Here is a 17324-nt window from a genome sequence, read left to right on the forward strand (position 1 = left end):
TTAAGTATTTTCATATTGTTGTGTAATTATCACCACTATCCATCTCCTGAAGTTTTTAAACATCCCAGACAGAAATTCTGTCCCATTAAACAATAACTCTCCATTACCTTCCTATCACCAGCCCCTAGCAATTAGTACTGTACTTTCTGTTTCCATGAATATGACTATACAAGTACCTAATATAAATGGAATCAGACCATTTTTTTCTTCAGTTATACATTTTAAAGTTTTAAATAATACAACAGAATTGTACTTAGTAACAGAAAATCTCCTTCCACAGACAAAAAAAAAAAAGAACTAAAATAAATGCACACATCAATAATACAAACATGTTTATATATATGCAGAATATTTGGGCTATGAAAAGGACACCCATTTATTTTTTTTAAAGATTCGTTTTTATTTATTTATGCATTCATACAAGGTCAGAGTTGCGGGGGAGAAGGATTCACCAGAGAGATACAGTAAGGAGCAGAATAGGTAGATACACTGAAATACACTGCTGTCTCACTGGGTGAGACAGGAGAGGTCTGCTGTGTCATGTGGGTTATCTCCCTGGCTGGAGATCTGAATTCATGTTGCAGTGGCCGGTGATAGCTTGATGGTGCAGAGACTTTAACCCCTGCACCACCAGGGTGGCCCAGGATACTCATTTACTAATCAGTCTTATAATATCAATATTATAACATAAATGGTAAGCTATCACCATTACCCATATAATACTCTTATTTAAAAATTTTTTTTATAATATGTCATACCACATCACTAGTTAAGCCAACAACATTATTCTGATGTCTACAACTAGATAATGGTATCTTGCTATTTGTCTTGATAGTACTAAAGTCAGTTTCAACAATTTTGGCACTAGCTAAAACAATGCATGGCAATCTTTCCTGTTAGCCCCCAGGTGGCAGTGTGGCCCAGAATAGCTCAGCTCCAGAGCTCCTGGCCTACACAATACAAAAACAGCTTTTTTTTATTATTATTATTAAAAAACACTACTTGCCTAATAAACAATCACAAAAACTAAGCTATACATGAAATTTTTTTAAAAGTTTATTTCATTTCAATTTGAGTAAAGAATACGAATGCATAGGATTCTGCACATGTCTGACCCAACCCAACTCTAGTTTTGAAATGCCCTCAGCAAAAGTATGGATACTGAAATATTTTCAACAACACCTATGGTTTGGTTTATATACAACACAATTGTATAGAAGGTTAAATATTTAAATGTAAGAAATTATTTGCTCTAAAGTATCTATCTTTAGGGCCTCCTTAGTGGTGCAAGGGGTTAAGATGCAGCACTATGAAGGTACCCGCAGCCTCTGCAGCACCAGTTCGATCCCCGGCCAGGGAACTACCCACATGGTGCAGCAGACCTCTCCTGATTTGCCTGCTGTTCCCCTCAACAGTGTATTTCAGTCAATCTGCCTGTTCTGTTCCCCATTCTGTCTCTGGTTAATCCTCTCTCACACACCCCCACACACACCTCTGGCCTGTACCCCAGTTCTTGTATACATAAATAAATCTTGAAAAAAAAAAAAACCTATCTTTTAGAAGATATACATATATATCATGAGGTATTACAGACCCAGAACTGAAATGTAACTCAAAACAGTGTGCCCCTGGTCTTAACACACACCATCCACACACTCCATTCAAACACTAGGATTGACAGCAGGATATAGGTCATATACCCCTGCCATCATAAGCAAATGGGAACAGTAGTATTCTTCTTCTGCAAGTCTAAAGTGCTGTTTCACCTTACACTTCCTTTATTGGCTTTCTCCCTTTCTAATGATGATATCAACAATTCACTCTCCCAATGATGAGCTGTAGCTGCTGGTGGAAACAGTAACCACTGATCAATGTAATAGTCTTCTCATTTTGCCATTATCCCCAAAAGTCTAGTCTCTCAATAAAAAAAGAATACCTACTACTCACAAAAATCTACTCTCACATACAACAATACAATCAGGTCTTAGGAAGTGTTGATTTAGCTTTGGGTCTGTTACTTTGTATTTGCTGCTAGGGCGTGTCCTCTTGCTACCATTCATCAACTTCTATTTGCAGGCATTCTGAAAGCCTAAGGTTTACAAAGATAATTCATTCACTCATAGTATTTAAATAACTAATTAAAACAACTAATGCAGAGTCATTAAATCTAATACTTCTTGAACTATCTCTTTTGAATTAGGCATCATGTTATCCCTAATTTTTAAGAACATGCCCATGACTGTAACAGGGTGGTCCCCAGGAAAAGAGGAGGTTCCCTGACCCACCCAAGGAAGGGTGGAGCTGAGAAGGGAAGAAGAAGCTAAAGAGGAATCTGTAGGAGGAAGGAAGAATGATGCAGAGCCAGAAGGAGACCTGGAAGAGGCACATGAAGGACAAAGATGTGTGAAGAAACTGCACTTACTTTTTGATCCTGGACTGGTTTAAGCAGAAGTGGGTAAGAGACCTGTGGGGAGGCTAACAACAGCAGCTTTGATTTTTAGTTTTATTTTGCTCTTTTCCTCCCAGACTTGTCGGGTTGTTTCTGACTCTTTTCTATGGGCCCCCATTGGAATGCTCTTTAGACTTGCAACAAGTTTTTGGGCCTCAGCGGCTCCAATTTAGGCCAACCCTGTTTGGCTGGACATTTACCCATGAAGGTGGGGGTACCATCAGGTGCTGAATTTGAAAGCTATATTCTTTGCCTTTTCTTTGTTTCACACTAACTGTATTAGAGTTCTTTTCCATTAAAGGCCTTATACATTTTGTCTTGATGTGGTAGATGGCAAGAACCAATTTAGAGTGGTCAGGTTTGGGGGTTCTGGGGTTCCCTTCTCCCTGCCCTGAATCATGATCATAATGGTAAAATGGGTGGGGTAGATCCACCATGTGGCCAGTTATGGCCAAAGTTCATGTTCTTTTTGCTACACCCAAGAACTCTTAAAGAGTACAGTACACTGGTAGGCACTACTCACAGATATATAATGCCAGGCTGTAAAGTATCACTTTACCCATTAGGTTATTTTGAGGATTTCATGAAAAAAAAAAAAAAGTAAAAACAGCAATAATGGATATTTAAATTCACCATAAACTGCTACCTTATATTAAAAATAAATCATAGCTCAGTGAAGGGAAATAAAGATTAGTAGACAAATTTACAAACAGAAATATATTCTTATAAATTTGCTAGAACCAACTAAATGCAATATGTTTGGATTAAATCAAAGAAACCAACAACACAAAGACACAGTGAGATCAAGTGAGGAAATCTTAATACAGGACAAATATAAGTAAGAAATTAGTTACCTCTAGTTTATTAGTTATGATAATGATATTGTCATTATCTTTAAAAGCCTTTATCTGTTAGAGATTAAAAACCTGAGTGGAAACTACATGGAAGTTTTTTTATTCACCTGTTTTTTGTATGCATTTAACATCTCTATAATAAAGTATGTGTATAAAATAAAGGAGAGTCCTAAATTTTGTAAGCTTTCTTTGTGGTATAAAGCTTTTGGTAACTGTATTGCAGAACTCAGTCGAGAGATAACCTGAAAATCTAACAAATATTTAGCTTTCCACATTTCTAATGATGTAAATCTTTTACTGTTTTGAAGTTCTTATCATTCTATTTGTTTATAAAACATTAGTGATATTAATTAGTGGTGATTTAAACCTTAGTGTTAGTTTTTATTCTACTTGCTGTGAAGTATGTGTGTGTGGGGTGTGTGTGTTTGTGTGTGTGTGATTAACACAGTAAGATTACTTAATAAGTCTATTACCATACATAGATAACATTCTGTGTGCATGTGGCAGAAGATGTAAGGTCTACTCTCTTAGTAACTTTCAAGCACACAATGCAATATTGTTAACTACAGTTACCATGTTATACATTAGATTCCCCAGAACTTATTTACCTTATCACTGGAAGTTTTTACTCTTTGATCAACATCACTCCCTTCCTCCTACCTCAGCCTCCTGACAACCACTAATCTATTGTTTCTAATTGTTAAACATTTTTATATTCCATATAAGTGAGATCATAAGGTATTTGTCTTTATGTGATATAGTTCATTTAATATCCTCAATATTCATCCATATTGTTGCAAATGGTACTTTTTTTCTTTTTTAAAGCTGAATAACTCTCTTGTGTTCCATTTCCACCCTCCACACATACATTCTCTTTTTTTTTTTCACCCCACAGTATTTAATTATCAAGAGATGTTATTCCTTAGCCCAAATATTCACGTTTTATAGTTCTGGAACATAAGCCAGTGCCAAACTTCTAGCACTATTTACAATAGCTAAGTTTGGAAACAACCCAAATGCCCAAAAATAGATGACTGGATCAAGAAGATGTGGTGCATATATACCATGGAATATTACTCAGCATTCAAAAAAGATAATCTCATGCAATTTGCAGCAACATGGATGGGGCTGGAGGGGATCATGCTCCGTGAAATAAGCCAGAAAGAAAAAGAAAAATACCGGATAGTCTCACTCATAGCAGGAATCTCGAAAACCTAAATAAGGGACCAGGAAAAAGAATAACTATAAGAAAGAAAAATTCAAAATCAACAAACTATAAGCCAGAGATACACTATGGAGGGGGGGGGCAGAGAATGGGGGAACTGGGGTCAAAATAAGGGGGGTGCAATTGTATGGGGAATATAAAAATAAATTTTAAAAAAAGTCATAAAAAGAAAAAATTGTTTAGGGATTAGACATGTGATTGTTTCAAAAAAATAAAAAAATAAATTAGCAAATGTTAAAAAAAAATACTATTTAGAGTGCTAGGATTGGTTTCTCCTGAATTAGAGGACTCTGGTTCCATATAAATAAATTTTTGCATTTTATTTCTTCTCGCTTAATAGCCTTACTTTGTTTCAGTCATACTTTTTCCTAATAATCCTTACCTAATTATCTCATTGAGTGATATTAAGTAATAAGCATGGTGATTTACATTCTGATTCTGAAATAATTTAAACCAAAAAATCTCTTGTAGCAAAACTACCAGGTGTTTCAATATTTTTGTTCACTGAAGCAAAATTCCAATCTACATTCAGCCAAACAAATAAGGATTATAACACTATAAAAGCAATAAACCTAAGCAAATAACATAATATAGTAAATAATAAAGATAAACTCTTCAACTTGGGGGGAGAAAAGAAAACAATGACAGAAATTAGATTGTCATTAAGTGCTATCTTTAAAGAATACAAATTACTATAAAATCATCTCATACTTTTGGAGAAAGCCTTAAATATGACAGTCTTCCCACATGCAGGCAGGTAATTAAAACAAATTGTTCTGCAAAATGAAACGTACTTTATTATTGAACATCATCTATAGAAAAATATTAATGATGAAGGTAACAATCACTGTGTATAATTTTAAGTCTAATAATTCACTCAATGATAGGCTTCTTACAGCTCATTAGACATGAATAAGTAGACATGAAAAATAGCAAACCTTCTTGCTCAACTTTATATTAGGACATAGATATATCTAACACAGATTTAAAATTTTAATGCATTATTATCATCTTTGAAAATTAGCAAAACAAAAGGTTGGGTTTCCAAAAAATTTAAATATTTTTTAAATATTTTATTTTATTTTTAAAGATGGATTTTATTTATGCAAGAGCTGGGGTACAGGCCAGTGGCACGGGAGGGTGAGAGGAGTCACCAGAGACAGAGCGGGGGAACAGAACAGGCAGACTAACTGAAATACACTGCTCAGGGGAGCAGCGGGTGAGACAAGAGAAGTCTGCCACGCCATGTGGGTATCTCACTGGCCGGCTGGGATCAAACCTGTGCTGCAGAGGCTGCTGTAAAGTGGACAACTTCACAGCTCTGCCCTCAACCACCTGCACCACCAGGGGAGGCCCTAAAAAGGCTAAATATTTTTTAAAAATGTACATTAAAAAAAAAACAACACTTCAAGCTAACCCTCTAGGGAAACAAAAATAATAAAACAGCAAGACACAGTCCCAAACTGAGGGGGTCTTGTGCTACAAAGCCAAAAATCCCACCTTAGAGCATAGAGTGGATGCCTGTTTCCAGCTGTAAGAAAAAGCAAAGAGACAAGACTCAATGACAAACCTTAGATGGAGGAAGCAGAGTGAGGTTAGGGCAGGAGTCAGAAACTCTGTACCATTGGTGTCAATTACTTTTGACTCCAGAAATATAATTAAAAGAAATAAATTACATACAAAAATGTGTCACAAAGAGAATAGGATCATTACCCTACCCCTTCCTGCTAAGATCTTCTGTAAAACAGCATGCTCAGGAAAAAAAAAAGATGTTCGAGCTTGACTAATGAGTAGTAGTGTAAAGAAAAAAAAACAGGTTTCAAATATCAAGGAGAAAAGAAAAAGGGAAATCAAATGAAAGAAAAAAGTAGCCATGAAGATGAAAATGGTACTCAAACATTTTATGACAAATTTAAACTTGAAAAACATCTCCACAGCAAAGGAAACATAATACACAGATGTGGGAACTCAGAAAAATTATGGCAAGAAATGGTAAGAAATTCAACGTGAACTGACAGGTCAGAGAAGTAAAAGGAAAAGAAATACCACCGAAATAAAGTCCAAATGGAAGCAGCCAAAGAAAGAACAGGCACTGTTAAAAACACAAACAAATTTTCAAATGAATAAAGACTGAAGGAGTTCTAGTTAAAAAAAAAGAGAAACAGAAAAAATCAAATGATATAAATAATATACAAGATGAATCAACAAGCATATATATAATTAGTATTTCTTCAAAGAAAACCAAAATAAAAGAACTGAAAAATTATTCTTTTTATTTAAAGGTTTTTTACTTATTTATACAAGAACTGGAGTACAGGTCAGAGGTGCAAGAGGGTGAGAGGATTCACCAGAGACAGAGAGGGTAGCAGAACAGGCAGATGGACCGAAGACACTTCTGAGGGGAGCAGCTGGCAAGGCAGGAGAGGTCTGCTGTGCCATTTGGGTTTCTTCCTGGCCGGCTGGGAATTGAACCCGCGCTACAGAGGCTGCGGACAGCTTCACAGCATTGCGCTCAACCCACCGTGCCGCCAGAGAGGCCCCTGAAAAATTATTCTCAGTATAATTTAAGTTTCCAGACATGAAAGAAAATGTAAATTAGAGATTAAAATGAAACACATCAGGCCTCACTGGTGTTGTAGGGGATAAGGCTCAACACTATCAGCATCACCCCTATGGCCTGAGTTAATCCCTATCCCAGGAGCTAACCAACTTGGGGTACAAGAGAACTCTTATGTCTCGCTCGATGCTCCCCTCAACAGTGTATTTCAACAGATCTGCCTGTTCTGCTACCCGCTCTGTCTCTGGTGAATCCTCTCACAGAAGAGCTGGGGTGTAGGCCAGAGGTGTGAGGGGTAAGAGTTTCCCTCTACAAACATCTAGAAGAGCTATAAAATACAAAACTGGCCTGATGAAAAGAAAGAAAAATTTAAAATGGCCAGAAACAAAAGAGAAAGTCAAAACCAGAATGACAGGTAAGTAATGAAACCACAGGTTACAAAAAAGGTGTATGCAGACACCATGACTAGATCTATACAAAGTGACAGTGAACATGAGACTCTTAAACAAACTTGAACATAAAAAAGTTAAAATGGAAGTGGAGTGACAACAGAAAAACAGATACATAACAAAAGGAAACCAAGGGGAAATAGATTTATACATACACAGCGAATTGCTTTTTCATAAGGACACCAAGGTAATTTATGGGAAAGAACAGATTTTTCTACAAATGGTGCTGAACAGCTAGATATTAATATGAAGGAAAACTGAAGCTTTACATCATCCCACTCGTAAAAACTAATTTGAGATGAATGATAGATTAAAACACAGAAGCAAAAATGGTGACAATCCAGGGAAAAAAAAAACATATGAAACTGTTTGTCATCTTGGGGTAGGAAGAGACTTAGCAGGAACATAAAAACCACTAACCATTTAAGAAAAAATAGGGACTCTCTAGTGGTGCAGGGGTTAAAGACAGCACTGTCAAGCTAACACCAGCCACTGTAGCACAACCACGAGTTCAATCCCGGCCAGCCAGGGAACAACCCACATGGTGCAGCAGACCTCTCCTGTGTAGTCCACTGCTCCCCTCAGCAGCATATTTCAGTGGATCTGCCTTTTCTGCTCCCCACTCTGCCTCTGGTGAATCCTCTCAGCCCGCCACCTCACACCTCTGGCCTATACCCCGGCTATTGTATGCATAAATAAATAACTTTAAAAAAATTTAAAATTTCTGTTCATCAAAGAATACATAATAAAAATTAAAAGGTAGCCTCCCTGTTGGCGCAGGGGTTAAATCTCAGTACTATCAAGCTATTGCCAGCCACTGCAGCCTGAGCTCCATCCCTGGCCAGGGAGCTAAGTGACATGCTTCAGCAGATTTCTCCGGTCTTGCCCACTGCTCCCCTCAGCAGTGTATTTCAGTCAATCTGCCTCTTCTGTTCCCCACTGTCTCTGGTGAATTTTCTTACCTCCTGCAACTGCTGTAATTGTTCCTGACATCCATGATCATCATTTGTGTAGGATTATCTTCCTGCCTTTAATTCAAAGTCCCTGTTTATCTTTGTTAATAAGATAGGTGTCTTGTAAATAGCAGAAAGTTGCACACTGCTTTGAAATCCACTCAGCTACTCTTCACCTTTTACCTAGTGAATTCAAGTATTTACATTGAAGGTGATGATAGAGACATAAGCATCTGTAATTTTTATCCATTGTTGACATAAGTATAAATAGGTACAACTTTGAAAATTATTTGGTCATTTTAATGGGTTGAACTGTATCTCCTTCCCCGTAGTACCTTATAATGTGACCTGATTTTGAAAGTCATTGAAGCTGTAATTAGTTAAAATGAGATAATTAAGGGTGGGCTTTTAATCTAATATGAATAGTGTCCTTATAAAAAGGGAAATTTTTTTTTTTTATAAATTTTGTTATATTCCCCATACAATTGCAGCCCCCCCATTCTGACCCCAATCCCTCCCCTCCCGCCCCCGCCCCCCTAAAAGTGTCTCTGGTTCATAGTTTTTTGTTGATTTTGATTTTCACTTTCTTATAGTTATTCATTTTCCTGGTCCCTTATTTAAGTTTTCTAGATTCCTGCTATGAGTGAGACCATCCGGTATTTTTCTTTTTCTTTTTGGCTTATTTCGCTGAGCATGATCCCTTCCAGCGCCATCCATGTTGCAGCAAATTGCATGTGTTTATCTTTTTTGAATGCTGAGTAATATTCCATGGTATATATGTACCACATCTTCTTGATCCAGTCATCTATTTTTGGGCATTTGGGTTGTTTCCAAAGCTTAGCTATTGTAAACAGTGCTGCTATAAACATAGGGGTGCAGGTGTTCTTTGGAATTGATGTTTCTGTGTCCTTTGGGTAAATACCTAGGAGTGGAATTGCTGAATCATATGGAAGCTCTATGTTTAGTAGGTCCAGAAATCTCCACACAGCTTTCCACAGTGGTTGGACCAGTTTGCACTCCCAACAACAGTGCAGAAGAGTTCCAAAAAGGGAAAATTTTGACACGAACACAGGGAAGATGATATGAAAAGATACTGGAATAAGACAGACATAGATAAGTCAAGGAGACAAGCCTCGAGAAGATCCTTCCTCACTCCCTGAGAAGGAACCAGACCTGTCAACACCTTGGTTTTGGACTTACAGCCTCCAGAACTATGAGACAATAAATTCTGTTATTTAAGCTATCCAGTTGTGGTACTTTGTTATGACAGTCCTGGCAAATTAATAAAGGCAGTAGCTATTAAAAAGTAGTAGGTATATATATATATACCTAATGATCCAACAATTTCTCTTCTTAGTATAAACACACCAGAAATGTGGATATATATATATTTACCATAAAGATTCATATAAAAATATTCATAGTAGTGTTAACTCATAAAAGTCCCAAACTAGAAACCACCCACAATTATTAACAATAAAATGAATAAATAAATTATGGTATATTCACACAATAGACTTTTTTTTCTTACACTGTTTTTCATTTTTCTATAGAATTTGGATTTTCCCCTAAGGTGTAGTCCCTGTTGTTCTCCCACCACCATAGCACCTGTAAACTATCACCATAGTCCCTTGTGCTCTTCCCTACCCCCTGCCTATATGCCTCAGATCTATGGTCAGCTTGCAATTTCTGTCTTTTTATTGACCTTTTTGTTCAGTTTCTCTATATTCCACATATAAGTGAAACCATCTGATATTTATGTTTTTCCTTCTAACTTATTCTGTTTAGTATAATCCCTTCCAGCTCCATCCATGTTACTGTAAACGGCATGAGTTTATCTTTTAGATCACCAAGTAGTATTCCACTATACAATGGAATTTTATGGCAATGAGAATGAACCACTTAAAAATGCATGCAACAACATAAATGGATTTCGCATTAAAGTTAAGTAACAAAAATAAGACACAAATGAGTATACATGAATGATTAATGATATAGTTGAATATGTCAAGTAATCTATGGTGTTAGAAGTCAGGAAAGTAGTTACCTTCTGAGAGAACAGATACAACAGTGATTGGATGAGGGCAAGAGGAAGGTTTATGGTATGCTGGCAGTGTTATCTTTCTTGGTTTTAGGGATGGCTATACTTTGAATACCCTTGAAAGTGTATACTTAATACTTATGTACATTTTTTTCCATGTATATTACACATAATTTTTTTAAAAGTTCCTAAAAAAACTGAATAGTGGGTTAAACAGCAAATTAAACTAGCTGAATCATGAATAATGAAAGAGAGCTTTAAAAATATCCATAAAGTGGGGTCTCCTGCTGGCACAGTAGTTAAAGTTTCAGCGCTATCAAGCTATCACCAGCCACTTCAGCATGAGTTCAATCGCTGGCCAGGGATCTAACCCACATGGCTCAGCAGACCTCTCCTGTCTCACCCTGTATTTAGTAAAACTCAGCAGTTTCAGTAGATCTGCCTGTTCTGCTCCCCACTCTGTCTCTGGTGAATCCTCTCATCACCTACACCTCTGGCCTACACCCCAGTTCTTGTATACATAAATAAATGAAAATAAATCTTAAAATACATAGCTATAAATCAGACAGGAAGTCACAGAAAAAAAAGATATTAATGAAAGCACAAGACAGAGTGTAAAGATCAAGTATAAGTCTAATTGGAATTACAAAGTAATAAAGAGAATAGGGAAGAATGAACATTTAAAGAGGTAACAGCTGAGAATTTTCCAGAATTGTCATGATACAACAGCCAAATTTAAAATGCACAATAACGCAAAGTAGGATAAATAAAGAGGAAACCATTCCTAATAAATTATTGTGAAACTGCAAAATCATAAAGACCAAGAGAAAACTTAAAACCAAATACAGATAAAAGATGAATGACCTACAAAGGAATGAAAATTAGATTGACTCCTTTTTTATCAAAATTTGCAAACTCACAGAGAAATCAAAAACAGTAAGATAAAAAAAACCTATTACACTACCCACCAGAGTCAAACTGTTAGCACTTTGGCTGATCACTCAAAGTTTTTCTAAAGATACACATGTTCCCTTTTCAGAAAATGTATAAAGTAGGCTGCTAATAACAGGATCCTTTATTCCAAAATTCTTTATCATGCATTTCCAAGGAACAAGAACATTCTTTTATTTGACTACAATACCATCACCTCATCTAAGATAAAATTAATTCACTAACATTACCCTAATAGAGTCTGGATAAAATTTTCCCAGTTATCCTAAAAACATCCTCTAAGGCTTTTCTTTTTACTTATCCAGAATTTTATCAAGATCTATGTATTAATTTTAAATTCACTTCTAGCTCTTAAATCTCTCTCAATTTAGAAAATTTTCACATCATTTCCTTTAGTTTTTCATGACATTAAACCATTTGAAGAGTGCAATTCAGTTATTCTGAAAAAATATCCCACATTCTGGATAGGTTTGACTGTTTTCCTCATGATTACAGATCAAGTATGTCTAGGAAAATACCATTTAGATGAACCACAATGTGCATCTAGAATTCTCACACTGGCAATTCCAATTGTATCATTTTTGAATTTTTTTCTTTGTAATTAATAAATCACCTGCTAGGTGATATTTTCTGGCTCTAGAGTACATTTTTTAATTGCACCTCTGGAAGACAGAGGAAGGTACTTAGTACAAAGACAAAAGTACAAAGACAAAAAAGTAGTTATTAAAGTAGAAATGTATTGCCAACTGAAATATCATGTAAGAACAAAGGCAAGATAAAAATTATTATTTTATGCGTCAGTAAAAAATAACTGACAGAAAGACAATGTGTACACAAAAAGAATTCTTTGCACAGAGATTTGTTTTTTATAAACTTGTCAGGAACTTAACATTTTCAGCACATCTTGAAAATGTACTTTACCTGCCATCTCTTCTGAGGGCAAAACTTATGCCATCTTTCTGGAAAGGAAGCAGCTTTGCCCTTAGTTTTTCAGGCAAAAAATCCAGCGGTTTACAAGATTCACTTCTCTCACAAGAAGACTGAGGTATAACAGACTTTTTTATGTTACGAACTATAGGCATGATGATCCTGAAAAATAAATCACAACAGGTTGGGGGGGGGGGTTCAAACAATTATTACTAAATATAAGAGAGAATTAAACATAAATAACAACATTAAAGTACCGATCAGTTACCTTTATATACTATCTATGTAGATATGAACTTGTTAAATCATGTTTCCAGAGTAAGTTATCAAGAAAATTCAAAGAACTTAGGCAAAATATGTATTTAATGCACTACCTAGTAATTCAGTATTCTCTCTTTCATTTCTAATTCTAACTGGGCAATTGTGTAGCCATTTCTTGTTTCAAGCAATAAATGTATTACTGAAAAGTTGCAAATCAACTACATTTTTACAAATCAAATAAACTAATTAATTATGAATTTAATATAGAAAGAGGAATACTTTCATAAGTACACCTTTTCATATCATGCCAGATTTCTAAAAGTGGGGTAAAACTGCATTTTAAAAATTATTAAATACAAACACATTAGTACCAAGTTTATAATGATTAAATTAACTCTAATTTGGGTCCTCCCTGGTGGCACAAGGGGTTAAGACTCAGCACAATGAAGCTACCGGCAGCTACTGCAGCATGAGTTGGATCCCTGGCCAGGGAGGTGACCCACTTGGCACAGCAGATCTCTCCTGTCTTGCCTGCTTCTCACTTCAGCAGTGTATTTCAGTAGATCCGCCTGTTCTGCTCCCCACTCTGTCTTTGGTGAATCCTCTCACCTCTCTGCACCTCTGGCCTATACCCCAGTTCTTGCATGCATAAATAAACAAATCTTTAAAAATATTAATTCTCAGTTACTAGATTGATTTTTAAATATTAAAATGATTCTTTGTAATCAGTTGATCCACAATATAAACTCCGCCTGATTAATACCTTTCTAACCACTAGGTTTCCACAGATGTAATTTTAATTTTCTACCACATAAAAATTTCAAATATTTGGAAATTATTAGAACTCTGCAAGCAAAGGTCTATTAAGTCACTAAATTATAAGGCTTCTCTATAATACTACTTTGTATATGAATTATACCTTTTCAATTATTTATATGTGATCTTATTCCTTTTTTTTTTTAAAGATTTATTTATTTATTTATACAAGCACTGAGTATAGTCAGAAGCGCGGGAGGGTGAGAGGATTCACCAGAGCCAGAGCGGGGAACAGAACAGGCAGAGCGACGAAATACACTGCTGAGGGGAGCAGGGGGCAGCACGAGAGGTGTGCGCGCCAAGGGGGACCCTCGCTGGCGGCCATGGATCGAACCGGCGTTGCAGAGGCTACGGGCAGCTTCACAGCCCAGCGCTCAACTGCTGTGCTGCCAAGGGAGGCCTGATCTTATTCCATTTTTAAAAGAAATTTATTTTTCTCTGAATTGCTTGCAGACTTACAAAACTTTCATTTACTTCTCAAAGAAGTACACAACTTGTGTCTAATATCTAAGCATCTCAAAAATTAAACAATTTTTAATTAATAACAAATGTATTACACTCCACAATCTAGAGACAAGGACAATATCCTCTCAGAATTTATATTCTTGATGGGAAGACTCAAAATAAACAAGATGATTTATTACCATATAGAATAAGTACTATGAAGAAACTTTAGAGAGTAATGACAACTTGAGGCAGACTGACCACCAAAGGTGTCTCTTAAATGTTGCACGACCTACAGTCTGAAAGATATAAAAAAATCTGGCCAGATTCAAAGTTGAAAGAAGAGCAGTCTAAGCAGGGACTATCTCTCAACCTGAGTTGAGAGAAGACTTGGTATTTTCTAGAAACAGAATGTTAGGAGATGAAGTTACTGAGATAAGCAAGTTCTAATCTAATCTAATCTAATCATTAAAAGTTCTAATCATTAAACTTGATAAGGGCTTTGGATTCTATTGTTATATTAAGGATGAAGGCAAGCCAAAGGAGTTATGCTGTCTATACATGATTAGCATGATGTGATGATTCAAACTCAATTATAATGAAAAATTCAGTTCCTCATTTGCATCAAACACATTACCAGTACTCAATGACCACAGATAGTCAGTGCTATCATACTGAACAGTGCAGGCATAGCATATTTCCATCTTCAAGGAAAGTTCTATTGGACAACACTTACTAGAGGGTTTTAAGCAGGAAAGGGCAATGATGTAACTTACATTTCAAACTACCAGTAAAGGACAATACCATCAACAAAAGACAGGAGATAACTGTTTGTAAAAGACAAAGTCCCAGGGCTTCACTAGGAAACTGGATTTAGAAATGATATATGACTCAGAGGTGTCTGAAAATATTCTCCATAAACACCAATAAATGGGCATCCCTACTATCCTCTTAACAGTTATAAAACTCTTGAGTAAAGAATAGAGTTCAGTAAAACCAGTGGACAGTACCAAAGCTAGAAACCCATTGTTAGGCTGAAATAGACAAGAGTGATCTTTGGCACTCGAACTGGATTTAGGAAAAGTATCAGAGTAATCTCATTAAATACCTCTGCCCAGTTAAGTTAGTACAGAAGTAACCATGTAATAACACTAATAATTCTAACTTTGTTATTGGGCATACAAATTTGACTAGAATAAATTGCCAGTGCCTGCAATTTATTGGTGATTATGGTCTAATACACACCTCTGCTTTCAAGTATATCATTTCCAGAAACCATACACTTAGACAAAAAACAGTCTGTGACTATGAGTCTAAAAAGATAAATAAAGATGTCTGTAGAGCTACTCAAACATTTGCAAAATGATTATGCACAGTCATATTCAATCATAGGAACTTGTCAGATTCAATTAGGACTTGGGAATATACTATTTTATTTAAACATACTCCATGCTTACCAAAATGTACATTTTGTTTAAATGTTTATATCTCATATACTTATTGATTACCAGTAAGCTACAACCTCAGTTTAATAAATTGAAATCATGTTTTTGTTAATAAAATGTCATATTAAATTTCAATAAATTATAGCATCATTTGATATTTTTAAAATCATTTATGGGGTTTTTTAAATTGCATATCTATATCACTTACTTTTATAGCAAGGACACCAGATTCTTTCACTCTATGGTCAACCGTTTTCACAGTAATGATAAAATACTTATTGAGTGACCTTCTGTGAAGCACTAGGATAGATTTTTAGGAAACCTCCTGTAATTTTCTTTTTTTTTTTTTAAGATTTATTTTATTTATGCATACAAGAACTGGGACACAGGCCAGAGGTGTGGGGGGCGAGAGGATTCACCAGACAGATTAGGGAACAGAACAGGCAACTGACTGAAATACACTGCTGAGGGGAGCAGTGGGTGAGACAGGAGAGGTCTGCTAAGCCTTGTGAGTAGCTCCCTAGCCGGCAGGGTATTGAACTCATGCTGCAGAGGATGGGATAAGCGTCACAGTGCTGTGCTTAACCCCTTGCACCACCCCACCCAGGAGGCCCTCCTGCAATTTTCAAAACAACTCACAAACATAAGTAATATCATCTTCATTTTAAGGACATGAAACTTGAGGTTCCACGATGTTAAATAATTTACTCAAGTTTTCACAGTTAGCATGGGTGATATTAAATCTGGAACTCAGATTGGTCTAATTTGTAAGTCTGAATTTCTGCCACTATGCAACACTGCCTCTTAAAATCACTTATTCAACAAATACTTAATTGAACACCTTTATGTGAGATAACTGCAAAAGGTATACAAGGATGAATATGTGCCATTAAAATCTTACTGCTGAGCCCAATCTAGGAAAAAATGAAAACTGTAAACAAATAATTGCAATACAATGCAGTGAGGGCTATAAAATAAGCATATATTTGTATATATACATATATCTAAATATGAATATATACAAGATCTCCTACATAAGTAGGAGTGTTGGCTATGTAAGGTAACAAGTATCAAAGTTTCACTTAGAAGAAAAAATTCCTTGGTATATAGATCTTATTTAAATATTTGATATAACTCTTTGAAACTTGAAGAGTGGTGCTTGCAGATGAATCAAGATAAGAATATTTTAGGCTGAATGAAACTGTATTTGCATAAGCACAAAGTTTAAGAAAATCCTAAGGTGCTTAGTATAGGCAAAGAATAACACTCTTGACAAGTGTTAGGGACAGGTCAGAGAGATTCTCATAGCCCATGCTAAAAGATCTTGAACCTTATTCTGGAAGGAATTGGGAAACTTTCCAAGAGGTTAGTCAGGTCACTATTTTACAAGATAACCTTATACAAGATTACCTTGTCATATTTGGAAGAATGGATGTGGGAGCAGAGACAACCCTTGAGAAGACCATAGCAAATAATCCAGGTAATACCAATTATAATCTCTTTAGTTTTAGTTGCCTATATCAAATTACCTACCTGACATTTTAGGTATCTTGCAATCATTTCTAACCCAAATGTCCAAACCAAAGTACTTGTTTACTCCCTGCCCAATCTCTCAATAATACCACAACCATGCAAGTTACTAAAACCAGAACCTGGGTTTTTCATTTCTCCATCTACCTTAGCCATCAAATTAAATCCACTTATTACCAGTCCCATCACCATCATCCATCCGAAATTATCACTACTTAACTGTCATGCTGCAATAGCTCACAATTGGACACCCCCACCCTCATTTTCCCTAATATCTGTTGGTTTTCTTAAAACACTTACTGTCATTGGCAATTATTTTGATTTGTTCACTTGAATTTTATTTCACTCTTTTATTAGAATGGCTTCATAAAGGCAAGGGCCATAAACTGACTTGGCCCATCATTGTTTTACTTCAGCACTCT

General features: G+C 35.9%; 1 protein-coding gene across 1 annotated transcript in view; it reads right to left on the reverse strand.

Annotated features, from left to right (window-relative positions):
• Nucleotides 1-12561, reverse strand: part of ZRANB3 (zinc finger RANBP2-type containing 3) — a gene marked incomplete at both ends in the record, with an annotated part of 159661 nt that extends 147100 nt beyond the window's left edge. Inside the window, one exon of the mRNA XM_084231578.1 lies at nt 12401-12561. Coding sequence (XP_084087704.1) covers nt 12401-12561 — 161 coding nt within the window. The remainder of the gene's footprint in view (nt 1-12400) is intronic.
• Between the last annotated feature and the right edge of the window lie 4763 nt (nt 12562-17324).

Source organism: Talpa europaea, assembly GCF_964194135.1.
Source record: "Talpa europaea genome assembly, chromosome: 1".
Lineage (NCBI taxonomy): Eukaryota > Metazoa > Chordata > Mammalia > Eulipotyphla > Talpidae > Talpa > Talpa europaea.